Source organism: Columba livia, chromosome 6 (genome assembly GCF_036013475.1).
Source record: "Columba livia isolate bColLiv1 breed racing homer chromosome 6, bColLiv1.pat.W.v2, whole genome shotgun sequence".
Classification (NCBI taxonomy): Eukaryota; Metazoa; Chordata; class Aves; order Columbiformes; family Columbidae; genus Columba; species Columba livia.
Window position 1 is genome coordinate 764,651 of NC_088607.1, and position 22,488 is coordinate 787,138.

At 50.4% G+C, this 22,488-nt stretch overlaps 1 protein-coding gene across 17 annotated transcripts; it reads right to left on the minus strand.

The window, feature by feature from the left end:
* Positions 1–593: 593 nt before the first annotated feature.
* On the minus strand, positions 594–21,286 carry LOC110363863 (uncharacterized). Of its 17 annotated transcripts, none has more exons than XM_065066625.1 (9): positions 20,163–21,275; positions 19,728–19,857; positions 16,679–16,766; positions 12,426–12,594; positions 12,024–12,118; positions 6,335–11,073; positions 5,191–5,610; positions 1,389–1,516; positions 594–1,304 (listed from the first exon to the last, which is right to left on the minus strand). In XM_065066625.1, the coding sequence occupies exons 1-6, from the start codon at positions 20,373–20,375 to the stop codon at positions 11,013–11,015; spliced, it is 756 nt and encodes a 251-aa protein (XP_064922697.1). In that variant the 5' UTR covers positions 20,376–21,275; the 3' UTR covers positions 594–1,304; positions 1,389–1,516; positions 5,191–5,610; positions 6,335–11,012. The 17 variants fall into 17 exon arrangements, 14 of the variants coding, with proteins under 14 accessions (XP_064922697.1, XP_064922695.1, XP_064922701.1 ...); XM_065066629.1 differs by lacking the exons at positions 594–1,304; positions 1,389–1,516 and having other exon boundaries at positions 4,195–5,610; positions 6,335–7,484; positions 8,687–8,767; positions 11,011–11,073; XM_065066628.1 differs by lacking the exons at positions 594–1,304; positions 1,389–1,516 and having other exon boundaries at positions 4,195–5,610; positions 6,335–8,144; positions 8,687–8,767; positions 11,011–11,073.
* Positions 21,287–22,488: the final 1,202 nt, after the last annotated feature.

Sequence of the window (22,488 nt, forward strand, 5' to 3'; positions counted from 1 at the left end):
GTTATTTTCTCTGCTAACCTAGACAGAAAAGTAAACCCAACCCCCCTGAATTGGTATTTGGTATTATTTATGATGGAAAGTTTTAACGTTGCGATCGCAGTATCGCGAGGACAGGACAAGCTGCAGTTTGGAGGCAGCCTTGACTTTCTGCAAAACCTTGGAAATACATTGAGAGGAACACGTAAGCGCAGAGGAAAGTTCTGGAGCCATCAAGGACAGAGAAATCGGTACTAATTTTCAGAAGGAAAATGACTTTTTGAAGCATCATCCAAAACATTTCACAGCAAGCGTAGCCGCCAAACTGCAGAAATCAGTAAGGCAGCTCCTGCTGTCACACGCGCTCATTAAACCCAGCCCATGCACGTGCCAAGGTTTAAATGCGTGTATGTTTAAAATACCTGAAAACGGAGGGTTAATCCCGTTAGTGCAAACACATGCATGAGGCAGTTTGTAGGAATAAAGAAGCTGTTGATTATAGAAGGTCTGGAAGCATTAAAGCTCAACAGATTTTGAAAGCAATAGACAGTAATTACATGTACTGATAAACTTATTGCTGATAAATATATTTGTGAATAGTCCCAACTATATATGTACTTTTTACCAGATTAAAATTCATGTTTATTCACTTACATATTTCACAAAGCTGTAATAAACTTGAAAGCTGATGGGAGTTCGGTAAAACTCTTACAGTCTTCATGAAAACATTTCGCTTTTTAAAAATACAGCCAGAGATTTTAAAACATTCTCCCTTTTATTATTCAGTATACGGAACGCAATACAGTCTTATTCAAATACAGTAGCCCTGGGGTTCCAGGGTGCCGGGAAGGCGTCGTGCCACGTTCCATACGCAAAGCTCCTGGTGAAGCCCGTGAGCCGATCTCCTGCCTGACAGCCCGTCCCACCGCCTGTTCTACAACAACTTGACAGGAACAAGCACGGTCAGGCAACAGAACGACAGGTGCGTGGTGTGTGCGGGGCAGGCGCTGCGCCGCGCTGGCTGCCAGCTCGACGCTCGGTGCACTCGCGGCACAGCGCGGCTGGCACTCACTCGGCTTTGGGGAATCTGGGGTCTCCTGGGTAGCCCCAAGGCTCCCAAATGTCTGCTTGGACAGGCAAGGGGCATCCAGCCCATCCTGGTGGGGCTGGGACAGCAGTGTCACCCTCCCCGAGTGACGTGGGACAGACACGCAGAGCACGAGGAGTCCCCTCTGGACGTGGGGTGTCATTGTCACGCGTGACCCTCATACCTGGCTCGAGGAACCAGCTCCATGGGGAGCGCAGCTGGCGTGGTGCTGAGCGCGATGCTGTGGAACGAGAGGGACATGGTCGTGTCAGAACCGTGTCACGCGTCCCTGGCGCAGGGACAGACGCTTGGCTCCGTGTGTCACCTGGCGGCCCTGCTCTCTGGGGCAGGGGTTGTGGTTCCAGCGCATCACATCACTCCGGTTTGGAGGGCAAAAGATGCTTGAACGGAATCAGGATTTCTTCTTTTGGAAAGCACCCGTGCTGCGAAGTGCTGCAAACACCACACATACGTAAGGCCATGAAATGCACAGTATTGACGCGGACAGTTCACACAGCGACAGCCACGTGTGGCTGCCGGGCCCCCAGGACCCCCGGCAGGGTCCGGGCTCAGGGTGGGTGGCTGCAGCAGCCACACGTTGTCACCACCGCACGAGGAGCAGCTGCAGGGGAACGCTGTTTGACGGACTGCTGCTCCTCTTTGAGCAAGCAAAGGGTTTTGGAACCATTTCATATTCCCTCTGCATTATAAAAGGGGTTTGTTTATCGCTACAGCATAGTTCTTTACTGGCAAAAGGCTTTACCAAGTTTAGTGTCACCAGCAGTACCTCAACACCTCATTGAAGGTGGTTTCTTGCTTCATGAGAATGCACGGTACCTTCACAAGGTGCCATGCATTCTAACACCCACACAGACCGTTTGTACTTGCCCTGCCCTCAGGAAACATATTTCTAAGGCAGTTTGCTTTTGTGAATCTGCTCCAGTCGTCACTGGAGCCCCTGACGGAGCGGGCGGCAGAGCGCGGAGATGGGGAGCGGCCGGGCCGCGGGCACGCTGGCCAGCCTGCGAGGAGCAGACAGAGCCCGAGCCCCGCACCCGCCGCTCGCTCCCCAAACCTGCTCCTGGCACCTGGGCACGCGTGGCCCTTCCCTCAGAACTTCCATCACAAGCTGCACAAAGTGTCCGTTTTGTTCTGCCGGGTTGGACGCCTTTAAAACTCACAAGGATCCTGTGAAGCCGCAGTGTTTCCCAGACAAAGCACCTTACCTGTACTTCAAGTTAATACATTGCCAAGGTTTTGCACTGAGAAAAATGATTGCAGCAGATTTGAGATATTTTATAGGCGCTTCATTTTTCTCAGTGCAAAAGTCCAAACTGGCTTACAATAAAACTGCCTGTTATATTTTAATAGTATTGCCTATGACTACGCTTCTGTAACCACGTTGCTGCAAAGAAAGCCAATTAATCAACTAACAGAAGGAGGACGATGGAACAATCCCACCTCCAGGCTGTCCCGGTGCCAGTGCCACCAGCGCAGAGGTGACACGGCACGGCATGGTGACCTGGCGCACCGGCACAAGACGAGTGTGTGCTCTGGGGAAAGCCCAGGTGTGCAATGGCAACCGTGAGCTGTCGTTACTCACCTATCCGAGCCTTTATCAGCACCGGCCAAACGGGGATGCTAAATAGAAGACAATCCCAAAATATTAGGAAAAATATTTCCTTCAGGAAGGGTAGCTGCCTTGTGTTTTCCCTCTCCCCTTTCCCCCGTTCCAACCAGAACTATTTCAAAACCGAGCTCCTTAGGGTTAAATAAAGGAGTGTTGTCGCTGCCGCCTGCGGTGCTGGGCTGCCACCTCCCGTCAGGTGCCGGCTCACAGCTCCCCAGCCCGTGGAGCCCCCGTGGCCGGGGCGCGGGGCGCGGCAGGGCCCCGCTCAGCTTCTCCAGCTCAGCAGCGCCAGCGCTCTGTCTCATCACAAAGATGCTCCTGACCCCTCAGCATCTTCATGTTCCTGCGCTGGACTCTCTCCAGTAACTCCTTGTCCTTCTGAAACTGGGCAGCCCACTTGCTCAAGAACAAAAAAGGAGAAATTAAGTATTTTTTCTCTGGGAGTGAGCACAGTATTCTCCCCATTTATTTATGTGGGAATGTGGAAGAGAAAAACAAAGAATATTTAAACGTATCACATAACAACATACTTATTATTTCTCTGTCACAAAAAAAAAGAAAAAAATTATCTTCTCTGCTGACTGAATTTCTGTAGTTGGAAACTAATCCCTTGGGGGCCCAAAGCAAGCCCTCCCGCCAGCAAAGGCACAGCCCGCTCAGCCCCAACAGCCCTCACAGCGCACAGCCCGCACAGCCCACAGCCTGCAGCCCGCACAGCCCGCACAGCCCACAGCCTGCACAGCCCGCACAGCGCACAGCCCGCAGCCCGCTCAGCCCCAACAGCCTGCACAGCGCACAGCCCGCACAGCCTGCAGCCCGCACAGCCCACAGCCTGCAGCCCGCACAGCGCACAGCCCGCAGCCCACAGCCCGCACAGCACACAGCCTGCAGTCTTCGCTGGGACGCATAGACTGACCAGAATCTCCGCTGCACCGAGCAACCTCCGCTGCACAGAGCAACCAGGGGGTTGTATCAGCCAGAACAAACTGCCCGCGTGAGCAGCCCGGGTTCTGCAGGGCCGGGGGAGATGGAATGTGGTTCAGACCCCTGACGTGAGGTGCCGCCGTCCCCCCCAACACCCCTGGCGGTGCCCCTGGTGGGCTGTAACCCCGTGCAGCCCCTGCTTGACGGGCTGCAGGGCAGAAAGGTGCTTCTCCCAGCACTGGTGCATTTGGGAACATAATGTGGCTTCGTTCCAAAAATCTGAGGTTAAAAAACCCACCACCAAAACCCCACAACAATAAAAACGCTAGTAATGTGGAAGTGTGGCTGCTTCAGGTTTGCTTCTAAAACAGATACTAGAAGTTGTTCGGTTGTGTCAGATGTTGAATTGCAAATTTTCCTGCATTTCTAGAAAAGCTGTGATCTGTAATGCAAGGGTCCTTTTTTATTGTTAGAGCATCAGCTGTGCCAAGCAGCTACGAATAAAACTGAACACTAGACCAGGACAAATTCCCTCTTTATCACTGAAGAATGTAATTTAACTGAAAAGCGGCCGAGGTTTCAGACAAAGCGGGTTTATTTCCACATTCGGAGGTTAGCGGCAGCAAGCCCAGCAATCACGAACACGAGAAGGAATTGTGCACAGTGAACTGCCCCACGCCCCAGGCTCCGCCGGTGCTGGTGCCCGAGTGCCGCACCCAGCCCCGCGGTGCAGGTCAGGTCACACAGCACCGGAAAACCACCCGTGTTCATGGGCACGCCTCATCCTTGCAACGCTGCATACAGGAACCAGAATCTAATGGCAAAACTACCGGAATCATCTGTGTTTTGAGGTGCTGCTTTTAATGTGTGTTACTTTGGGAAAAACCCTTTCCAGGCCTCTCGCACACGCCCGGAGACCCAGGAGCCAGCTCCCGCCTTCAATCGCCAGCGCCTACAGACCCTGCAGGAACCAGAACACCCAGCCCACTGCAAATTCGGTTTGGCAGAGGCCACATCTCGTACTGGAGCCGTTCAGTAATTCCAAAGCCCGTATTTCAACACAGGCACCTCTGTCCCAGCGCCTCGGAGCAGCCCGGCGATGGGGGCCGGGACCGACTCCCAGCAGTTTGCGCTCTGCAGCGGGTCCTGCGGAGCCACGGGCTCTGCAGAGCACCGCCAGGGGCTGGCCCGCTCAGCCCCGCTCCTCTGAGCTTTACATTTAAACAGATGGGCTATGAAGAAAATAAATCAAAGGGTATCATTAATGGTTTGTTTTTCTCCGGTCTCCTACCTTGCTGTTTGCTGTCACATAATGTATCTGCATTTGTAGGTGAAAATCTAAACAGTTTTTTTCTTTCATCAAATTTGCTTGGCTGTGCCATTCCTGAAGCACTTCTTTATTGCTGAAAAGGTTAATACCAACCTTTATAAGCCGTAATAAAAGTGAATGTTATCCTTCCTGTTTGCATGTTCAGCCATTGACAGCTGAACCAGATGTGATACTCATCAGACCCAGCAGCTTCCAGTAAAGAGAAACAAACTACCAGGGGCCTCTTCAGAAACATGAACTTACCGAAGGAAGACAAGAACTGCAGAGACTCGGTTCCCACTTCAGTGCAGGGAAACAGCAGCAAAGAGCCGGACACATTCAACCAAAAGCCAGGCAGAGTAATTAAGCTGCTGGGAGGACTGGTAACGAGCTCCATGGTTCACCTCGGGACTGCAGTTCAAACTCAGCACGTTTAGATACTGAATAAATGCGAGTGAACATGAAGAATCAGACAGCCCTACCACATTCTGCTGGATAACATCATCTGACCCGTCGCGTGTCCCAGGTTCATCAATGGAGGTGACATTAAGATGATATCCACTCCGATTGTGACTGCCTGCAGCAGTTCTCCAGCTCTTCTCTCCTTCAGTCCCAAGTTTCAGGATATTTCTCCTTGCACTGCCCTCGTCTGGCACAGAAACAGAGCACTGCTCTCCATTTCCACTGTGTAATGAGAAATACCTGTCAGCGATAATGACGCCTAATAAAGTAATACTTTAATAAACAACAGACATTGTCCCCAGTCTCCTGTTAGGGACACTATCCTAACGTCTCCTCAGTGTTTTCCTCCTGACCTTTACGTTCTGCAGCAGGTCACAAAGCTACAGAGAGCTCGGAGCACACGTCTCGGTGTCTCACTGGGGAATGGGGGGGTCACCACTCAGAGCCCCGTCCCCCGGCCGTGCTCCTGGGCCACTGTCACCGCACACGAGAACGGGCACGGAGAGCGGCTCGCTCTGCGAGCACAGCTGGCTCAGTGGTGCACTGCTGCGGCGCACTGCTGCGGCGCACTGCTGCGGTGCACTGCTGCGGCGCACTGCTGCGGCGCACTGCTGCGGCGCACTGCTGCCCCACATCAGGCATCACGGCATGCGCAGTTGGCCCTCTAGCTGTGGCTGGCTGTCAGCGGAGGCAAACCGAGGTGTGCGACCGTGAGGTATGAGTTAGCTGCAAAGGGTTTATTTCCTGCTCAGCTCATGGAGTTCCATGGCCGAGCCGCGGAGCAGTGAGGTAAGTCACCTTTCCCGTTACCTTGGATCACTGGATTTTGCAAAGAAAAGCACTCTTTGTATTTGTGTGAAATTACTTCTTTCCTTATAATCAACAAACTAGGCAATCTAATAAGAAGCTAAGTAACAACTTCTAAAAGACAATGCCACCGTAATACCTGATCTTTCCTTTGTCCAAATAAAGCTTGTTCCTCTCGCAGCTCCTTTTCTGCTGCTGATGTGCATTTTTCATCTCGCTTTGCCCGAATTCTCCTATCGTAGGATAGAAACTCAGTACATCTATTTCTGTGTAGACGCCCTCCTTTAAAAATGGACATTTTGATATTGTTAATTAAATACTACATAGGAAAGTAAGCACATCTAATGATAAACACACTCAGAACTTATTACTTGTGATCCTGCATATGAGCAGTCCGGTTTATCTCAATGTATTCAAATATTTCAAGCAAAAAACCATGTTTAATTTACCAAGTGAATTACTTCATAAAACCCAGTGCAAGCCTAAGGTTGTCCTGTGAGGACAAAACCTAAGCATAAACCAGGAATTCTACAGGATTTGTTTCTATATTCAAACAAACAAAACAACCCAAAGCAAACAAATGTGAGAATATCAATATCTAACCCTATGCAATATATTCCATAGAATGCAGAGAATAGTTATTTATCATATTGCATATATTAGAAATGAAGAACCAAGTTACCTGCAGAATTCTACAGTCCTTGCTTGTTCTGTATTCTAAAATTCCATGGGTTTCAGTTGAATGAATCTGGACGTTCAATTATCAAAATAGGAATATAGAAGTAAGTTCATGAGAAAATAGAGAAGATTGATGGTGTGTTTTAATTTTGGAGAAAAATACTTAAACCAATAGAACATACAACAGCTATTTTGTAATCTATATACTTACGTCAAAACCACCATTTATTCATCAAACACGTGTTCGCCAATGAAGAGGATGATCCGCACTGAGATGATTTGTGTTTCCCAGCAGCAGTGCCGGGTCCCGCAGCCCCGGCGGGGTCTCCACGGCAAGCGGCGTGTGCCGCTGTCATCCCCATGGCGAGCGGCGTGTGCCGGTGCCATCCCCGCGGCGAGCGGTGTGCACCGCGGTCACCTGGGCGGCCGGGCCGGGCTGGCGCTGTGCTGCTCCTCGCGCCGTGTCCCCACCTTGTGCCGCGTCCCCTGCAGCGTTGTTCCGCTCGGCCTCTCCAGGCTCAGCTCTTCCTCTTCATTGGGCCACTCGCCCGACAAATCCAAACCGCACTGCAACAGCTCGCCCAAGTTCAGCTTTTCAACAGCTGTCGTTCCTGTTAGATGGGAGGGAGGGTAGACACCGTCATCCTGCACACCAATTGGGTTAGGTTTCTTCCTAAGCAAAGAACAGGATTTAGATAGCATCAATCAGTCAGTCTAACAGAGTGGGATTTGTTGGGCTTTTTTTCTTTTAATACGTGTTTTATTCTCAAGGATTTTTCACGAGTTTAAAGCTATCTGTGTTCTGGAAGAAACCACCTGTCTATTGATGAATGTGAGTACAACAGCAGCTTGATCATTCACACATCTCATGATGTGGTCAACTCTCCACCCAGCCTTTTATCGATTCCACCATGCAGAAGCCGATTTGACGTTCCGATCGCTCCTGCTAACGCCCAGTCCCTCGGAGGTACAGCGAGCTTGAGAGCCGCGCGTCCTCGCCAGGCAGCAGCCCCCACGGCCTCGCAGCAGTGGCCACAGCCCCGCTCTCTGCAGGTCCCTGTCCCTGTCACGGGTGGAGGGACCCAGGAGCGCGGCCCCGTGACACTGCCGGGGCCACCGAGCCCTGCGGCGCCGGCCCAGCACCGAGCGGCTGAAGGCAGCGTCCACGCGGGTGTCGGCAGGTTTAGACACGGCCGTGACGAGCGCTGGGTGAGTAACGGTGACCTGAAACAGGACACGCACGTGGAAAATCCCGGCTCACACTGGGATCTCTGCTCCGAGGGAAAAAATAGATTGGAAATTCAGACTCTCATAATGCACACACATCCAAGGATTGAGTTAATGCTGGATATAACCCTCACTTCTTCTCTCACTTCATTTTTCTGCAGCATTTATAGCCTGCCAATATACATTTGGGTATAAATAAGTATTACACGAACTGCATATGACAGAATTAGAGTTCCCTGCATGATGAATAGGAGTTAAAAATATGTTCCATACATCGGAGGAAGAAAAAACCCAAAGCAAAGAGATACAATAATCATTAACATACTACAAGTGCCCAAATGCAATCTGTGAGTCAAAACAGGAAAGCTCTTTCAACATAATCAATCTAAACATGCAATGTAATGCGATGACTAAGACTGAAGTACTGATGAGAGCTTTGGCACACCTCGGGTTTCATCCCAGCCGGCTTCTTAGGTCAAACACACTTCGTGTTATCTCAGATTACATCTTTATAGGTATTAACCTTCACATACAACTGAACTTTGGTATTCACCTGATGCACGGGGAACACGTGCACCCCGCTCACCTTCCACTGCCGTGTGCGGATCGTGAGGCACGCAGGGGTTTGGCTCCCTAGAAACGACAGATTCAGGAGGCTCCCTGGCTCCTGCAGAAGAAACACACTGGGTTTCATTTCCCCTTCTCACATTCGAGAAAAACCCCCACGTTATTCCAAGGTACATTCTGTTATCCCCTCGGCACGGCGCGTGTGTGCAGCACCCCGGCACGCTGCTCTACCCAGCACGACAGATGGGCCACGTGGGAGGGAGCGCAGCACTCCCGCACGTTACAGAAGGTTCCCAAACTTCATGTGCATGCCCACAGATACTAAATATTAAAGTCCATGGAACTCTTTTTCTTTAAATATACCACTCTCTAAATTAACATTGAACATGGTAACGTGATTAAGTTACAACACTGTTCCAGAGCATAATTTATAATTGTTTTGTTGATGCAGTCTGTTGCATTTGAGTTAAGTAGGACAGAATGCAATCCCACGTTCTTCTGCAGACAAAAATCAGCAGAGAAAGTGCTTTTGATTAGCGGTTTTGCAGAACGCTAACCAAATACCGACCAAATCCTCCAAATGTTCAAGACTGAGGATCTCGCACAGTTTAACTCGCCAGCCCCCCGAGCTGCTTGATTTCTCTAACACAGCACACGAGTCTGCAGGCTGCACAGTATGAAAGCCAGACATGCCTGAGTCCACAACCTCACCTGACATCCTGATCACTCCACTACTACGGCAACAATTATATAAACATTAAGCACTCGTAACGCAGCTGAATCTTGACTCCGTAGAAAACTGCACTGCTGGCCCTCAGGTCATGCCAAAATGTGACGGTGGAAGGTAAACAGCGGTAATTAAGCAACACTACTGAGATATAATTTGTCTCAAAACAAGAATTATAAACAAGGCCTTTAAACATGAAGACAATAATCGCAGGAAGTTCTGGAAACACATGGTTCCCTTTAAGGACACCATACATTAAACTGATATTAATTAAAAAGATCTAGTCGTCATCTTTACACCCGTATTTTGACTTCATTTTCAGTATCATGGCATCTTGAGCTGATATTTTTATATTATTCCACCATACAGCATCGCATGTGGTTCATTCATACTCTGAATTTACTGCGTTCCCTTCAACGATATCACATTTAACATCCCTGGCCCAGTCTGATACTGGTGGTACCCACAGTAATTCGCCTTCATTGCAGCGGAGCTTCAGCACGAGGAGAGTTCTTCTGTGGGAGTATGCCCAGTATTCCCATTATTAATGACTTCTGGATCTATTGGGCCATAAGTAATGCAAGTTATGTTGCATCTTTTCCTCTCTGCTGACGACTTCTTAATTTTACCCTCTTAATGTAAATTTATAACTACAATACTGTGGGGAAAAAAAGAAGAAAGTGTGATAAAGAGCACATCGTGTTTGTGCTTGAAGAATGAGAGCTCAACAGGAAAACACAAGCAAACACGGTCACGCCTTGGGTACGTGGATGAACAGTATCAAGCAGCTTGTAGAACTCAGTTCTGGTGGATGGTGTATCTAGAGCGCGCCAAACTGCTCAAAAGCAGCGGGTCTGTGCTTCGAACCGGCCGGTGAGGTCCCCACGGGCAGGCACAAGCAGCTGCCCCCGTACCCGGTGCCGTTTTCCTCGGTGTCTGCAGCACTCCGGGACCCCGAACCGCTCTGTGTCCCCACGCAGAAGCTTCGCTGACCATCTGGACTTGTTTTGGTTCTGCTTTTCTTCTGCAAGCCAAGTTCTGTGTTTCCATTGTTTTCCCACGGTCTTCTGCTAATTGAGTGTCCTCTTTCATTGCCCTAACATCTCAGTTTCCCCACTACCCCTTAAAAAGTCTCATCTGCCTGGGTACTTATCCCCTCCACTGCTCGTACAAGTGTCCGGCCTCTCCATGAGCTGGTTTTCACCTTAATGACACAGTCCAGCCTTCTGGTCATGCTGCTGCGCTGCTCATCCTAAACAGCCCCTGCTAAAACTCCATCTTCTGTTCTAACCACATCATGTCTAATTAAGACTCTCTCACACAAATACAACCTCTTCTCCACTCGGAGGTTTCAGATTCCCGGTTTGATTTTCTATCACAACACTGGAGCTTTTCTTTTTCCCCATCTACCCCTTCAGACGCGCGCTGGACAAACCTGTGGTGAAAAGCCCGCCAGGAAAGCTGGCCCTGGCCCGCACCTCTTCAGAACAACCCACAGCAGGCAGACAGGAACAGACCCCAGCACAGCCGCAGCGTCCCACGCCGAGCGCCCCGCGCCCAGCGTCCCGCGCCCCGCAGAAAGCGCAGGATGCGCTTCAGCCCCTTCCGCACCACACCTTTAGGTGGAAATCCAAGGGGACAGTGTCTCAGGTTCAAGGCGGTCAGTGAAGTTACGTTTCCTGTGAAAACAGTACATTAATGATTTAGCAAACAGAGAATCACAGACACCCCAGGTTGGAAAGGACCTTGAAAGGCCATCGAGCCCAACCCCCCAGCGTTTTGAAAGGTGGGAGTTTATGGAGATATTGAGCAGCTGAACGGTGAGTGACTGGTATTTAGTGTGTTCTTGATTTCTGTGATAATTACCATTACTACACATGCAAATACTATATCCTGTTGTATTTCTCTCCCCGCTCCGATGAGCCTGGTCACCCTGCCAGGCTGGGGGCGGCGGGCAGGGCTGGGCTGGCAGCCCCCGCTCACTGCCGAAACGGGAGCACAGCGCAGAACAGCCCAGGCGGCTTCAGGAATCACAGTTATGGTGGTTATTTGTATTTATAAATATTTATAAATTATGTTTCATAGAAGTAAAAATAAAATTTACAATTTTCTCTTTCTTCCTAACTAGATTTGCAGGATTAAATAATACTTTCAGTCAGTTTTGATTCAAACAAAAGCACAATGGTTGAAATCCATTAAATCTTTCAAGAATACATATACCGAGTCTCTAAAAGAAAGGCAATGTCATATTTTGTCCTGACACCTATTTTCGATAACGTATTTAAGAAGTGCAGCACTGAAAGCCACATAGACAAACTAGTAAATCAGAATACATTTGTCATGTTGTACCACTGGGGTCAGACTTTGACTCTCCATTCACAGCCTGACTGTGCAGTCTCATCTCCCCTCCCTTCTACAGGTTGACTGCGTCTACCTGCTTTAAGCAGTACGGTGTAAAAATGGTGTGCTTGCTCTTTTAACATGTTCTTGAAAACCCTACTTGCAGAAATGGCAAATACAATACTAATAGCACAGCTACTGTTTGATTTTAAATTACCAGTAATTAAAGCTGAAAGGAATGTTACTAAACAAATCTAACAATGTGATTAATGACTCCGTTTGACATTACTTGTCTAGAAGTCCCAGCTCCAGCAGTGCTGACAAGTGACTGATCGGCAGGGTCAGGAAATTGGGTTTTGCCATCCCAGCACCACCGAGGTTACACTGGAGAGACAAGGAAAACTCAGCTGGAACCTCAGAACCATTCAACACTTACTTCTTTCCTCACAGACCATAGCCAGAACTAGAACTCCCGTGTTTTAATCAGAACTATTACTTTGCAGTCTGCTAAGGCTGAACTCAGACTGAAAGCCAACGAAAGGCAGAACTGCTGGGATCATTATTCTGAAATTGCACTGAAATTGCAGCTGAGGTGATTTAGAGAGACTGAGCAGGAATGGGATTGAGCCATTATTTGTTGAAAGCCCCGGGGAAGCATTCGGATGAAAACGCAACGGCACCGCGCGTGTACCACACGCTGGCTGCAGACCAGACGCGTCCTTGTTTTACTGGGAGTTCCGTTAATGAGGGAACAACAGGGAATCGGCCCAGCAGCAGCTCCTGGAAGGACAAGAGTCCTGAAATCAGAAACAGGAATGACGTGGTACCACAGATCCATGGAAACATCCCAGACAAACTGCCTAAAAAAAAAAAAAAAAAGGCATAAAGGAAGAATTACTTGACTACAAACTAAATAAGACAGACCAGCAGTGCTGTGTGTGTAACTATGTAAGACTAAGAAAAGTGCATCAAACTGAAAATCCATGTACAGAGCCTGCCTATGCTGTTGTGTGATTATTGCTGTTGGCTTTGCGAGGCCCCCGTCCAGCGGGCTCACCCACACCGCCTGTCTGTCCAAGCAGCGAGCAGGGCAGCCCCTGCTCCAACAGCCGTCTGAAGGCAGCACGGCCCTGACCAGCAGCAGCGCTGAGACCTGGAGCTCCAGCAGATTGTCTGTGTTCTAACCATCCAAAACCAAACGATTGCTAAGTGAGGTACAACCACCAGAATGCATTTTCATACAGTCATGATTCACAAATCAGAAAATTTCTTCACATAATCGCAAAATACAAACACAGAAATGGAAGAGCTACATTATTAACAAGAAGAAATGGCTTTGAAAATGCACCTTGGAAAGAACTATTTGGGAATACAATTAGATTTAAAATAGTTTAGTGTGAAGAAACTGAATCTATTTTTAAGCAGAAATGATCAAAATGAATCACACAGATGACTTAGGACTGGCAAAATGAAATCTCTTTTTGTCTTGCTGCAGAGCACTCGGGTTTGCAGCCAATGGAAGGCGGCGGGGAGCCAGCCAAGCACGCAGCTCGGGCACCGCGCCGCCCGGCCCGGGGACAGCGAACGCGCCTGGGTCGTCCTCCGCAGCGTCGTTTATTTACGTTTAAACCACATCACCACTGAGATCCCGCAGGCCTTAGCGCTGCTCCTAAGCCACTCGCAGGCAGGTGCAGCAGTGCCGTTCTCTGCTCCCATGCGGTGCTTTCTTTAGGCGGCTGGGCGGGCTCTAGAACAGCATTCTCACCCCGTTTGACAGCGCAGGAAGGCGAGCGTGGGCAGCCGGGTGCTGGCAGCACACAGCGTGTCCCACGGTGCTGCCCAGCGAGTGCACAGCACGCTGGAGTCTGAAAGCACTGCTGGAAACATGGCGACTGGCAAGGACTTCTTCATCTTCAGTAACTACATTCAGAACACATGATAATTCTACACAGATCAGGTGAACCAGTGTAAACACTGCAGGAAGAGACACAGGTGAATAACAAAGCTGGTTTGTTACCATTCAGACTTCTGCTTCCCTTCCAAAGATTTTTCATTCATTGAACAAGTCGCTTTTAACAACAACAACAAAAAATAAATCCATGAACGAAGGCAGACATTGCAAATTCATTCCAGACCTCGGTGAAAAACACACCCAAGAAAGGAAGACTAACAGTTGAGACAGAGTTATCACGGATCATCCTCCAAACTCATCCCAGTTTACATGACAAACTTTCTATTTGGTATTGGTGATATCAGCATCCCAACCCTGATGTTCTAATGAACACTGAGGAGAGCAGACAAGGGACGCTGGAGCGGCCGCTGCAGCACGGTGACTCCAGTGTGTGGTGGTGCTGGCGCTGCCGGCATCAGCTTCTCCTCTGGTTTCTGATGCAGGTGCTCAGGATGGCAAGTGTACGGATGAGAGAGCAATGGGGAAGGGTGGGAGGATGAGTGGGCTGGGAATTAGCTCATGAAACATGATTTTGTCAGGAAAAGCTGTCTTGTCAAAACATGAGTGTTTTGTAAAGATATACTAGATTTTGACAACCCCTTGCTGTGTCACAGCGCAGCTCCCAGGTTTTCTCCTGGCTTACCGGGGGGACCCCTCGCTCATCCCCCCAGGTCCCCGTGACCGAGAAGCCTGTGCTGCCTGGGACATGCGAGGGACGGTTCCACGCAGGGAAAGGAGATGCCTCTGGTACCCTGGATTAAGGCAACCCCTGCGTTACCTCTGCGTCCTGTAGCTAAGGCTCAAATCACTGCGTGGGTCCAGGTCTCGCACGGTCCACCATGGCAGGATTCAAGTCCAAAGCAGCTCAGCCGCTGTGGGGCAGAGAGTTCTGCCCAGTTCTTGACATCAGATGTGTGTATGTATATATACACATACACACATGTATCTGTCTATATTTATTACACAATTGTGTACATGTGACTCTAGGTGGCAACACCACGGACATACAGGCTCTGTCAAAGGAACGGACAATCCAAAGTAGGGCAGATGGCAGGAAAGCATCGCGCCAGCACAACCACGCTGCCAGCCTCACCCGGATACCCACGGCTGTTAGAAACGCTGAGGTGGATGTGTGTGAGCGATGAAGGCAAACGATGCTGCGAGTCTCGGCAGCAGAGCTGGCGGAGCGACGGGCCTGGCTCGGGCCAGCCCTGCAGTCCAGGCACCGCCGCGGCTGCGCTGCCAAGCGCGTACGGGACCGGGGCAGCCGCTGCCTCCAGCCATCTGTCAGTGCTGCCCGGCAAACCCGCCCCGCAGCCCTGCCACGCTCCAGCCAGCCGCTGCGGCTGGAACGGGACCTGCAGCACAGCAGGAACCAGTGCTGCCCGGCAAACCAGCCCCACAGCCCTGCCGCGCTCCGGCCAGCCGCTGCGGCTGGAACGGGACCTGCAGCACAGCAGGAACCAGTGCTGCCCGGCAAACCCGCCCCGCAGCTCTGCCGCGCTCCGGCCAGCCGCTGCGGCTGGAACGGGACCTGCAGCACAGCAGGAACGCTGGCATTCTTTTCTGGTACCTATCATCCGTAGAGCCAGGAGAAATGGATAAGTGTCACATATGGTAGGAATTCCCTCATTTGAATACCAAGCTGGAAACCTGTAACAATCAAACTATTATAGTATAAGAGAGCCCTGATCTGTCCAGAAAACCACAATGGATTGAACACATTTTACTGCAGGTGGGCCAGCACACCAGCGGCCCACTCTGTTTTGATAAGCACAATAATATTTAAATCAGCCCATAATGTATTTTTGATTCAGTCACCACTCAGCTCGGGGTACGACGAGCAGAGCTCTCCCAGGAACAGGCTGCCGCACGTGAAGCAGGAACGCACCAGGTGCTGCCCTGCGTCCTTCCCTGCCTGGGCTACTAGCCATGCCTCTCCAGCAGCCGCACGGGCAACAGTGGGGCTGCAGGGGCCACCAGCCCAGCTCCAGTTCGAGGCCACTTCCTTGCACTTTTCCATGCTCTGATCCCCTGTTGAAAGCTCTCCTTCAAATAAGTTTCCTAGGAGATAGGCTCCCCATGAGCGAGCCCTGTGCAGGATGCAACTAAGAGCTGAGGAGCAGAGCCGAGCTGGCAGCGCGGGTGAACCTGGCTGAGTCAGCAGCGCCTGAACCACGGGCGCTTTTCCTTCCCTAGCACGTACGAAGGCATCACAGGTGTGCGGTGCACGGCGCGTGGGCTGCGGGCGACCAGCGCAGCGCTGGGACAGGCCGCAGGGATCCTGGCCTGGAGAACATGGGGCCCCGAGAGCTCTGCCAGGGGAGCTGCTGGAAGCCTCACAGGGACCAGTCCAGACTGCTCTAAAATAACCACTAGGTGGAAAGCAAGAGGATCGGTATTATGTCAGCAACGTTTTCTGAAAAACCCGAGCGAAGGTTCAGAGCTGGCACGGCTGTGGTGCAGTGATACCACAGCATGGAGCTTTACAGCTCAGACAACAGTGAACAGGGATTAAAAACCCAACACCGAAACACCCCAGGAATCCATCCTACCTGCTCCGTTTTCCTCAGCAACATTTGATTTGGAAACGCGCATTATTTCAAAACGCTAACTGCTAAGCAAAAGGAGTTAGCAAAATGAAGTTACAAACGGCAAAGGCAACCTCAACTGTAAGAAACTGCTGTTCATGATTTATGTGTTACTGTGCAGGTGCCTGAGACATCTGACATTTGAGACATGTCTTTCACTTCAGCCTTGCTCAGAGGAACCGTATTGAACATTTCTGACCAGAACACTACAGACATTTTAATAAAATTCGCCCCTCTTATCAAACAATATAAGTAATTTTTCCCCCTCTCATAGCACATTTGTGGTAAATTAAAACCATTCTTTAGATAAATATCAAAGTATTTTAAAGTCTAACCACAGAAGTAAGCAATAAGCGCCAAAATATATCTTTGATACCTTCAAAAAAAGCAGTGAGTGCTTACCAAGCTCTGCGGGCAGCTCTTTTATGGGATTCTTCTCTAAAAGCAGCGTTTTCAATTGCCTTTCCAACAGAACAGAACAGAGTAGCAACTGTAAGAGCAAAGTTCATTTAATTAAGTAGAAACACAAGAATACTTTTTCTTGCTCATGTTTCCTGCTGCAGAGCGGACCCCACAACCCCGTCCAGGCTTCCCATCGCTCACGCCAACGCTGGGAGACTGCACAGCCCAGAGTCTCTGGGACGACAGCCTGGAGGTCGCATTTATGCCCATGTATTGTACCCTACATCAACAGTCAGCATTTGATCTCCTTTGCAAAGCCTGCTATCGCTTTAAAGTCTGATACTGACTGTTCCAATTATAAACACATCATTTTCAGCTGTTTATAATTTTGCTGAGCTTCAGCTGTTTGGGTCGTTGAGCACATTCCTCAGACTGGATTTGAGCTCAAACTGCTCAGCCATTTTTGACAATGAGATGAGAAAGAAACATGCCCTATTTGTATTTAATTTTGTCAACCTGTTTTTTTAAAAGCTCTAGCGTCCCTGTTATTGCAAGCAGCGCAGCAGCTTGGCAGGGGTCACACGCCACATTTATGTCACATAGGAGATCATTTTTTTTCAACGTATGTGAAAATCTCCTAACATTTAGACAAATCCCAAGCTCCTGGGCAAACATCAGTATGGCCATGCCCAGAAAACCCCTGGCATTGGTTAGTGAGCAAAACACCCAGAGCCGCTGCACGTGCTGCTGTCGGAGCTGTTGGCAGGACCCTCTGGGTTCTGTGTAGGATCAGGGAACCCCCCGGCTCTGTGTTCAGGATCAGGGAACCCCGGGGCTCTGTGTGCAGGATCAGGGAACCCCGGGGCTCTGTGTGTAGGATCAGGGAACCCCCTGGCTCTGTGTGTAGGATCGGGAACCCCCCGGCTCTGTGTTCAGGATCAGGGAACCCCCGGGCTCCGTGTGTAGGATCAGGGAACCCCCCGGCTCTGTGTGCAGGATCAGGGAACCCCGGGGCTCTGTGTGTAGGATCAGGGAACCCCCCGGCTCTGTGTTCAGGATCAGGGAACCCCCCGGCTCTGTGTTCAGGATCAGGGAACCCCCTGCACTCTGTGTTCAGGATCATGGAACCTCTGGGCTCTGTGTTCAGGATCAGGGAACCCCCGGGCTCTGTGTGTAGGATCAGGGAACCCCCCATCTCTGTGTGTAGGATTGGGAACCCCCCGGCTCTGTGTTCAGGATCAGGGAACCCCCCGGCTCTGTGTTCAGGATCAGGGAACCCCTGGGCTCTGTGTTCAGGATCAGGGAACCCCTGGGCTCTGTGTTCAGGATCAGGAACACTTTGCCCAAGCACAGGGAGGTTTCTGTGTCCCCAGTGCAGCACACAGCTCTGAAATGGAGATGAGGCAGCAACCACCCTTCACCTGGTTCCTCATTTCTGACTGCTTCATTTTAATGGCAGTCTTTGAAATAGCTTTCCACATCCAGCAACATACCAGGTCAAACAGTATTCTATAGATAAGGAGCTGGTTTTATTTACTAGTGTTGCAATTTGACTTGATTCCTGTTAAATTTCAAAAAACACCCAAACAAACAAGGGGAAAGCCTGGTGGTTTCTGTCATAATATTTCCTTACCTCTAGGAAAGAAAAGAAAACTAAACATTTTGGCAGCTGCTCAACACTGGATTAACATTTGCGGCAATATTCTAAGACATTTCAATGCAGTCAAAAAACGAAAGCAGCGTACTCATGTTCCCATTTTCAAAGTGGAGTATTAAATTGCATTTAGAGCAAAAAGAACTAACTGAAAGCCAGAGGCAAAGGCTCATTCTTGCCAGCTCGTGCCCCAATGCAGTGTCTGCAGCAGAGAAGCGCTCGTGGTACCCCGCTCCCCGCGCACCGTGTCATTCCTCAACATGTAATAAGGATAACATTAAACTAAGTAATATTCAGTGGATATTTCTGATGGGCATTTTCCAAAAGCTGAGCTGCTGTTTGAAGCGGGAAACTACAACCAAGATAAAGCAGAATACACGCAGGGACTAATGCCTGACACATTTTGAGGCAAATACACACAGGGAATGTCTTAATCTCAAGGGATTTCAACCGCTTATAGAATGATGATCATATAGTTACAAACCATACTAAAATACTATTGGTCCTGTCCAATTTTAAAATAATTTACGGATTGGATTTGAAAACATCATTAAACTTGTCATTTTTTGGCTGTTTTTAGAGGTATAAACTTCATTAACTGTATTTTTCTATTCACAAGTTGGATATGTCATGATTCACAAACAAGGGATCTTAAAACACCTTTAAGTACCTTGTTTCAACCACAGGATGCCATGACATTGTTTTTGCTTTGATTGTGGAAAACTCTGTAGCGTACGCCGTTCAAAGCTGCCTCCTCTTCCTCCTCACGGAAGGGTTTCTTCTAGAACCACAGCCACCAGCAAACTGTCCCGTGCTGCTCTGGTTTGCCTCCCAGTAACAAACCACTTTCTTTGTTCCTGTTAATTACCATACACTGTGATTTGTGGGCTTCTGGACTGAGAAGCAAGGAATTGTCCAAGGGCAATAAAAAACCTGGTGAGACGTTGGTTCTGGTGACCATGGCAACGTGAGAGCAAGATCACCTCTCAGGGTCACAGCGGTCTGAGTGCGTCCTTGGACTAAACTGTCCTCCATTGTCACACAGGGGTGACGGGAGCTTTGTAACCGCAGGTCCCCGCTTCCACCTCACCTACAACACTGCAGGAAGTCGTCTACAGTCCTTGAACTGCAGACGGTGCGAAACTCCTGAAAAGACTAACAGGTCCTACATTTCTAAATGTGAAAGAGTTTAGAAATTCGCCACGCAATATTAATTCTAACTTTCTGTTCATCTGAGTTCTAGTAAACAAAATTAAGCTTGTTTACCTCTCCTGCACTGAGGTCAACATGAAACAAAAGCTTATAAAAGACTCGCTGCTGTAATGAAATTACAGTGAGGCAAATAGGAGACAAATACAATTGTTATTAAATCATGTGCATGGCCAGTGATCTTACCTGTGGTGCCCAACTCCAGGAGGAAGAGCTGTAATCTTGTTATACCACAGATCCAGCCAAACGAGACGTGGCTGTTTTGAAATAAATCCTCGGGAATTGTTGATATGACATTTCTTTCCAGATGAAAGTACTAAGAGAGAAAAACACAAACATCTTTTAAACCCAGAAAGAGAAGGGCCGTTCCTTGCCGTGCAAAACGTCTGATGTGAACACTGGAAACTGCTCCGTTTTTGTGGAGAGGACGCTGTTAAAGGGGATTAACGAACACAACTCTGTAAGTTACAAAAGGAAGTGTTTTATTTAAGTTTTTTCTTAAAAAACAAACAGAGATGAAAGCTCACAGCCAAGAATCTGTGTCTTTTCCAGGCGCTGACAAAGCAGCGAGCCTCCCCTGCCCCGCGCTGTGCTCAGAACCGCTCGGAACAAGTTACTCACCTTTATGCGGGGCTGTCTATACATTTCATCAGTAAGATGCTCAATATTTCTCCCGCTGACATCGAGAGTGCGTGACGATGACAACAGACACTGTTCAACAGCTTTCCTGATCTCTCCTGGTGAACTGGAACCCGGCGGGTTTCCCTTTTCGAGGTGCTCACCCCCGAAGTCGTCCCCGCGGGCGCTGAGCCCCTCAGAGCCACCGTCACCCATCGCTCAGCACCCCCGAGCACCCCGAATTCCAGCCGGCGGGCTGGAGGCAAGGGCTGAGAAATACGACAGTGTGCTTTGGAAAGGGAACACACACACAGCAAGTTTCTCCTTTAGATTATACATTTGCAGATTATCCCCAGTGACCGGTATTTTCCCGTGACGCTGCCCGGGTGCTCGGCTGTTCTGCTCACCCGCGGGCCCGGGAGCACACACGGCTCCGCGGAACCCCCACGGGGGCTCCGGCTGCCCGGGCGGGAGCGGCTGCGGGCTCTCCCCGGCCCCGCCGGCCTCGCTCGCAGGCGCCGCCCCGGCCCCGCACGGCCCGGCCGGCCCGGGGCCGCGGTGAGCTGCTGGGGCAGGCCGGGCCGCCGCGGGCTGCGCCCGGTTGGAGGCGCCGCTCGCCGGGCCGCGTCCCCATGGCAGCGGGCGGGCCGCGTCTCCATGGCAACGGGCGGGCCGCGTCTCCATGGCAACGGGCAGGGCCGGCGACGCGCAGGGTCGCTCCCCCGGCAGGCCGCCCGTCCCTGGTCGTCCTCCGGGTACGGGCACCGGGCTCCAGCGCTCCGGGTACGGGCACCGGGCTCCAGCGCCCCCGCGCACAGCCAGCGCGCCCCGGTACGCTGCCCATGTCTGGGCAGTCTCCAGGCAGGGACGGGCTGTGGGGGAAGGAGCCGCCCGGGACACCCCCCGCTCTGGAGCCGGGGCGCTCTTTGTGTCTGCTGGGATGCAAACGGGCGCTGGCTGCAAGGGCAGTGCGAGATCTCCCGCCAGCCAAATACGTGCCGCAGCATTTCTCAGGGACCGAACCGAAATCCTTGCATTCTTCCAGAACTCCCCCGAGCCCTCTGTCCCCAGCCGGCGCTCCCCGCGTTGCCGTGGCCGCCCCCGCCAGAGCTGCGGTGCGGGGCAGCCTCACCGCGGCCCGCTGCTCCCCACGGGCGGCTTCTGGACGGGTTTCCCCCGTTTTCCATTATGACTCGGTGTCGGTCCCCGGGCCCAGTCCAGCTGCCTCTCTGCGGGTTTCGCTGCTCGGGAGCCCGGGAGCAGCGGGGGGGCGGCACAGGCCGCGGCGGGGCCTGCAGCCCGGGGCGCCCCGGCGGGCACAGCGGCATGAAACAAAACGTGTTCTTGGTGAGCGTGGTGGTGGAAATCCATCTCTGGACATGAATAGTACTTCATTTTACAAATCCAGACAATTCCCTTGCCAGGGACTTAACCTGGAGTTGGATCAGTAGTGCTATTAGGGTTTAAAATACATGACGTTAATTTCAGAGTTCAGATACATGATTGTTTTTTGCTGACTTACACCATACTTATTAAATTAAATGAGAAAACAAAGCTATTTTAATGGCAATCCTTCAGGAGCTATTTCCTTACAGCAGCGCTTTTTTAATTTGTAGAAGAGGAACTGACGTTTTATCGTAGTCTGTAGCCTCAAACGCACGTTGCGCTCTGCAGGAAAGAATGTCTCGCTGACTGCAAGAACTATCCCATGGCAAAATACACAGCCTTGGCAACAACATCTTGAGGCAAATGGGCAAACGTTTTGCTAGATCCTGTGCGTATACAGTGGCTTTTGTAGCAAGTACAGCTGGAGGCTGGAACGTCTCAAACGGCTGGAGATATTGCACTGGTGCAAAGCTTTAATTCTGGTTTAGAATTACCTTACCTCGGCTCACTTGAACAACCCCCTTGGTTAGGAACTTCTGACCTCCAAACAGCAGAGCATGTTGAACCTTGAAAACTTCAGTTTCATAGGAAATCTCCAAATTCTGCAAGAAAAGACCTGCTGTTTGCATGAAACCAGCTGGCTGCACTGCACAGCTGAGTAGGCCTAAGGCTGCTCGTCGGTTCTGCCACAGGCCACAGGCTTTGGAAAAGCACACCACCCCCTGGGCCGAACGGGACCAGGCACCTATAGCTCAGCTCGAATGCGTCTCCTCCTTGAAAACACGGGTTCTACTAATTAGCCGATCACTGCTGATTTTAAGAAAAAGCAGGTGTGACCAGTAATTGGATTATACTTTTCCTGAAATAGATATTCTCTGGGGCTGCTTAGGTGATTAAATCCTAATTATGAGCAATACTTAGAAACCAGAGGGCAAAATTTATG